Source organism: Diadema setosum, chromosome 20 (assembly GCF_964275005.1).
Source record: "Diadema setosum chromosome 20, eeDiaSeto1, whole genome shotgun sequence".
NCBI classification, from domain to species: domain Eukaryota; kingdom Metazoa; phylum Echinodermata; class Echinoidea; order Diadematoida; family Diadematidae; genus Diadema; species Diadema setosum.
The window spans coordinates 24,643,598-24,650,573 of record NC_092704.1 but is presented as its reverse complement, the minus strand read 5'-3'; the positions used below and the strand labels follow the sequence as shown (position 1 = coordinate 24,650,573).

Here is a 6,976-nt window from a genome sequence, read left to right as displayed (position 1 = left end):
TATAGTATTGTTAAGAAGGAACAAATGAATTCAAATGTAATTAATTTCTTCCCTCAATCACATAAATTTTCTTCTCGACGTCTCAGATTGTATGTGAATTGGGAGTCCCACCTGCATATCACTCCACTACAGCTGTATTCAAGGACTGGAGGAATATTCTTATATCTCTAATCCCTCCTGCTCAACACTGAAACTGAATTCTTCCCAAATCTTGTTGCCTTCAACACTGAGGATTTTAGTAAGAGATCGGTGAAAAGAAATCGATTCAATTAAGTGTATCATCAATCTTTGATTACCAAGAATCTGTCTCGTCCTTATAATTTGGCAAAAATTTATGTCAGTGTTTGTGCATGGATTGCTTTTATGGGCAAATGTGTTTGTGCCTTGTCAGTTAGATTTCTACTTGTGTATTCAATGATGAGTGCAAAAATCTCATTAACTGAATACTGAACATCAGCCGTAACCCTCACAAAATATAAACAGGAAAATAGCTGAAAAAAGAACGAACGGCAAAAATGGAAGGCATGCGTGAATGTGCAATCATATGTTTAATTACTGTATTACAAAACATTTGATATGATAGTTTGATAATTGCAGGACTTGTCTGAAAAAACCCCCCACAAAAAACACCATTACCATTAAGTAAGAAGTTTAATCATGTGTCAATTTGTATTTCCTCCAGTAGGAGGATGCTTAAAGGGATGGTACAGTATTGGTTGAAATGAGAATTGGGCTTTTAACTTTTTGCGAGATACCAAGAAAGCATTTATGATATAGTACAAAGCCTACCATTTTAAGAGAAATTCAAAGTTTATTTGATGAAAATCTGGTTTGGAATGACTGAAACATCCAAAAACAAAGTAAAACAAAGCGACCGTAACAAAGTGTGGGTCCCACACTTTCTTAGAATCGCTCTTTTTTGGATATCTCAGCCATTTCGAAACCAATTTTCATCGACTAAACGTTGAATTCCTCATAGAATTACATACTCTTTCATATTTCATAAGAGGTTTCTCATTATCTCACCAAAAAATGTTGGAAACCTGAAATTAGGTCTCAACCAAAACTATACAATCCCTTTAATACTTCTATTCTCTCAATTCTTATTGAAGATCACTACCAGTTTCCAATTAACTGATATTTCACACAGATACAATGTACATGTAAGGTTAATTCTTGTATCAGAACTGGCTGTGTGGAGATATTTCATGATCTGCTAATATTTTGTCCCATGTACATTCAAACTGCATCAGAAGTTATCAGTGTGAACTGTAATGACACAATTATGGACAAGGTTATGTTCATCTTACCTTTAAAATTGGACATGATGTGATCTTGTACTTATGTGCTTGATAAGTGGATTTGTAGCCATACAGATGTTCAGACACTCATTCAAAAAAAAAAAAATTGTCAAATTTCTCTGTTGCAGCTTCCACAGAAATATTCAATTAAAAATGTGCACATTGGCCTACAGTCCTCTTTTTTCATCTCTTCAATGTTTTTTCTATGGCAAAGAATCTGCAGAAGCGATACTCGTAAACCGGAATCGCAACTCAGTTTTACTATTAAATCTCAAAATCTCTTTGGGTTACGAAAAAATACCAGCAAGGCTGATCTTGCTTTGTGGTAAATGTCTATGTGTGTTGAGCAAATTACTCAAAACCAAAAGCTTTAGTTTTTCAATGTTTCTTGCCCGAGAACTGACCATGTGTGGTGATTATATCACTTGCGTTCTAAAAATTGAAAATTGAAATTAAAAAGGGACAAAAACCATTACCAAATAGGAACGAAAACTTTCATGAGACTGTCAAGGTGTATCCCTGCCTCTTTAAATTTCAGAGAAAACCTTTTTTCTACATTCTGTTTTTGGCTCATAAGATGCTGTGGGACTTGGACTGTATCACTGAAATGGTACATTTCTAAACTTACACTTCTTGTAATGGAATAGTAGCTTACTACGCCTCTCTCTCTATGATATAATCAACTAAATACTTACTGCAGTGGTCTGTAGTACAAATACTGAAATGTCCCTCTTGTCAAATGCAAGAGTGTCTTTTGATATATTCTAATGTCTTTTCAAAGTCTTTCTTGTCTTTTCACAGTCTATGTAAATTTTCAGGGGTAAAAAGTTACATGATCCACTTTCTGGCAGAACTGTCAAGATTCCTTGAGGAGCGAAATGAACAGCATCCATTCATGACTGGTCATCCTTGCGTAGAATACTTCCAATTTTCCCGATCACAAGGTTGAAATTCAAACGTTTTTGTTTGTTTCTGTTTTACAGACATTATGCCGAAACAGCAAAAATACATGTTGGAACCCTGCCCTCCACATAGCACTTAGACTGGAGCAGTCAGGGCAGGGTTAACAATGGAAATTCAAGCCTCCAATCTTATATCATGGGTGCATCACATGCCCAAGCCCTTTGGTACAACTTCTCTCTGTCAACAGTCTTCAAGGGCATGATCTTTGGAGGTGGTAACAACAATCTGCTGCTACAGTGACATCATCAATGACAGTACCTCTTATTTACACTCTTAACATCACAACTCTTTACAATCATTCAGTGGGTAGAGCACAGTGGCAGGGACTCCGTGGAAGAGTTCACACAAAATATCCTCACACTGACCAACCCACAAGCGATAGCATGTTTGATGGACATACATCTCATACTTGGGCAAGATGCATCCTACTTTGCATCACCATGGCAAGTACTTGAACAGCAAACTGCTAGCCCTGCTGTCTCGAGAGAGTGAGCATTTGTTACATGCATGCAACACACTGGTCGTCCTTTTCGTGCAGAACTGATGCGAGGCGACTGCTTGTTGTTGCCAAGGGTATGATGGTGCTTTGCTGAGATGAGGAGGCGGTCTTGATGATGATGATGGGCACTTGTTGTCATGGCGATTTGAAGTGCTGGGTGAGATGAGGCCACTCATTGGGTAACATGCACTGACGGACAGACAGAGGCGTATTGAGCAGCACCATCCCTTCATCACAAACTGTGCTCGCACATGTACATTGTATTTACACCAATTCTAAAAATGCACACCACTGTACACGAGTACCATTGACAAGCAAACACCGTATCTTGCTCATGGCATTTTTTACATTCTGCATAAAGAGCACACACATATTTAAACGATGGACATTATTTGAATGCTACCCTTGGTTATACTCCAATTATGACCTCTGACCTCAAAACACCTTAATGACCTCTTCGGGAGGAGGTATGTTTGGCTGACACTTTCCAAGTGTTCCATTCCAACATTCCAGTCTATGCTTTCTGGTCGCAAGGTAAAAGTCTGCCAAGGGAATTATGCTGACTTGTTCACATCACACAATAGTCCTGTTTGAAGAATGAAAAATGCGGCTCCAGTCGAAGAGTTCTTCCATGTGCCAGCACACCTACTTCAGATTTCAAGACCAACTGCTTGCCAGTTCAAGAAATGTCACAGTCACTTCAGCTTGCATCTCTGCCAATGTTTTACAGTTTGTAGGGGATGCTGACATGATGCACAGCATAAAAGTTTAATGTTTTATGATTCCATCAGAGAGAAAATGACGGAGCATCCATGAGCAAGTTGTCCACTTAAAGCTGGAGTAAGAAGATCACCGCTGTCAGTCTGTCCTCCCTGATGCCCACATCATCCGGCCCTCTGTTGCCATGGTTACCTTGCATTCTCTGCATGATGCCTAAATAGAAATGTCATCTATCCTTCATTGGACAACTGGGCGCCTTGTTTCCTGTCATGTTATATAAGCTTTCAATGAGGAACACATCAACAGAGGAATACATCATCTAAGAATAAATTTGTTTTGGGCATCCCATGCTCTCTGTAGGGATGGAAAAACGTCTTCAAGGCTTCAGCCATACCCACATACCTTGAACAAAATAATGATGACTGTGTACACATCACACACAAGGTAGCAAATACCACAATATACTGTGACACACATCACGCCACTCTTTGGTGTTTACAGCCATGGGTACTTTACACAAATCTACCCAACCAGGGCATTCAGATTTTAACATTTTCAACAATGGCATTTTGACGTTAATTTTGTTACAAATAACAATCATGGTGTAAGAGGCGGGCATGAAAACATTTGATGTACTCGAGAGCTTCCAGCTCAGCTCGTAGAGATGATAAGATGACGGACACTTCACACACAGCTGCAAGATAGCCCCGTTAGACCAGAATTCAGCTGATACAGAGGTTAAGCTTCCGGAAGACACTCCTCACCACTGCCTTCTGATAAAACAGGATCTTGTCACCGGAGGGCGCTGCTCTATCTACATCCTCATATCACCATGACGTTTATGTGCGCCAAGTCAATCAAATGCCTGGTGGAGGAAACAAAAACATTAACAGAAATCCCACAGATGAGCAGAGGATAGATGTACTGTATCAGTCCTGCCATTCGAACAGAAAAGAATCTCCTTGACTTGACATTTTTATTCATTTACTTATTTTTATTTTTTTTTGTCAAGGGTACAACATTCAACATCAGCACAAACTTCCTCAACATGTCAACAATATCAAACCGACTAAAAAAGGAAAGTTAGAACCATTTCGATGTATGTAAATCAATGAGCGATGAACATGTCAATTATAAGCAACCTTGGTCATGTGACTCCACCCCATGTATATAAAAACAGCCCATATGCATTTTGTGCTTTGAAAATGACTAATTTAATCTTCCATTATTCATCATAATTGAATTGAATTGAATTGAATTGAATTGAATTGAATTGAATAAATTACTCTACAAACATCATACCCAATAACATTCCATACAATAAGTATTTCTTTCCTTAAAGTTCATTAGAAATAAGGGTTTTAAATCTCTATATGTCAATTTGAAAACATACACACATGCATGCATACACCCACAAACACATAATCATAATCAAGTAAAATATTACCTGTGGAACTTCAGTTGGAACAGCTGTGCATGTTGTGGGTTGGTGAAAGTAGCAATAGCCTTCCGTTGCTGTCCCATGAATTGCAGGTTCTTCACAAGATGAGAATGAAAGTACAACAACAACAACAACAAACGCACCATGTCAACTTTTAAGTAACAAAAGAGGTCTATGTAAATGTAAATGATATGGTATGACTTAAACCATTTGACTGCAGTCTATGACAAAATAATTGCCTCTGTCTCAATTTCTATGTTCGCACGCCATTCCTAATTTTACATGTAGATCAAAAATTTATCTCTCGATGATTAGCTGTAGTTTAGCACTGTGTGGACGCACTTGAAAGTTAGCACTTAAAGTTTAGTTGATGATTAGAACTACAAGACATCTTAGGGTTTACGCTCTATCCATGAGCCATGGGGGGTCCCCACTTGTTGTTTTGCTCCATGTGGATACAATAATCAATGAGCCTGTGAGTTAGCTTGAACCTCATTTCTTGTTTGCTTACTGGTCAACCTCCAGCTGTGCTACTTTGTCGAGCGAGATACGCTCGTAAGTTGTATCTTAAAGTGTAGGTGCACATGTGAACTTGCATTGTGAATTCACAAGTGGAGCTAATCATCGACAGTTAAGTTTTCGGCCTAAACTTCAAGCTTGGCGACTGCGCATGAATGTAACTATTGAGGTTATCAGCTTATTACGACAACAATGTTTAGGGCTTTGAACTTTGGCACAAAAAGAATTAAAGAGCCTGGTAGCATAGGGCGAGGAAGTGGATTCGCTGCCCCCTGGGGTACCCTAAAAAACCATGAGTAGTGTAAGGCTGCTAGAATAAAATTGCCTGTCAGTGAATATGTTCATTGAAGCATAATAGTAGTGTTCGACTCCAGTCAAGACTCCTCAGCTGTGTGTGTAATAGAGATAAGTGGTCAAGCTGTACACAATCTGTTATAGGGATTCCCAAATATATTGAAGTCAGGTCAGCTTTTCCATTGCATGGTACACTGTATTCCCATGCTACCGGCACACTCACCTTGATTGGACCGACGGAATGAAGCATGTGATTGATGCTCTCCTTGGTGGTGGATGCTGCTAGACCAGTGATGGCCACCGAGACACATCCTCCTCCTCCTCCTCCTCTGCCTCCTCCTCTTCCTCCCCTTCCTCCTCCTCCTCTTCCACCTCCTCTCCCTCCTCTTCCTCTTCCTCCTCCCATGGGATGGGAGCCAGGAGGTATTATCGTTCTCTGCTTGCCTCTGGTGGGAGGCGGTCCGCCACCGGAGCCTTGAAAGCTGTTTAGCAAAGAAGATCATTTCCAGCTATGACTTGGCTCATGCCTATCAAGCTTACTAGTTAGGCTAGTGTTATTATCTAAAGAAGGAGAAAATTTCCCACAGACTTAGTGATTAAATGAAGCCACCTTTTTTAAATTTCTCCCAAAAAAACACAAAGTCAACCATACTGAAGCCCAAAGATTATCACTGTTTAGGGATGCAACATGCATGTTAATTTCATTTCGGCAACTTTTCAACACTTATGTGAAGAAGCCCTAATGTAATGCAACACAGACACTCCATCGAACCAAGTTTGTTACTTCAATGTGTAGTGTGGGAATCAATGTGCGCTGCTTATTCAAATGTTTGTGTTTTATTAAACCCTGATTTACAAGTTTCTAAATCAGTTTTTTACACTTTTGGACTTTCTTTTCGGGCAAGTAAAACTCATGTTCGGGCCAGTGTTCTGTAACAAAATAAAAATCTGCCTGTCCGACCGGGTAAGTAGTCAAAAAAAAAGAAAAGAAAAAAAAGAAAAGAAAGGTATGCAGCACCCTGAAGCTATTGGGAGCACTCTTTTGAGTAATGCAAGCATACTAAAAATTCTTGTATCCAGGAGTACCTGGTGCTTCTTCTTTCTTTATAAATTCTCTTCTTGTCAAAATATATGCAGAAAAATATCTTGAATTCAGATAGACTGTAAAACAATTTGAAAGAATAAGAACATTGCTAGACAGCGGGACTCACTGACTCCATCCATCCATTCACTTACAAG

General features: G+C 39.2%; 1 protein-coding gene across 1 annotated transcript; it reads right to left on the bottom strand.

The window, feature by feature from the left end:
- Window positions 1-4,096: 4,096 nt before the first annotated feature.
- Window positions 4,097-6,965, bottom strand: LOC140243526 (RNA-binding protein 33-like). The gene is made up of 4 exons (XM_072323197.1): window positions 6,949-6,965; window positions 5,961-6,219; window positions 4,931-5,019; window positions 4,097-4,348 (listed from the first exon to the last, which is right to left on the bottom strand). The coding sequence occupies exons 1-4, from the start codon at window positions 6,963-6,965 to the stop codon at window positions 4,306-4,308; spliced, it is 408 nt and encodes a 135-aa protein (XP_072179298.1). The 3' UTR covers window positions 4,097-4,305.
- Window positions 6,966-6,976: the final 11 nt, after the last annotated feature.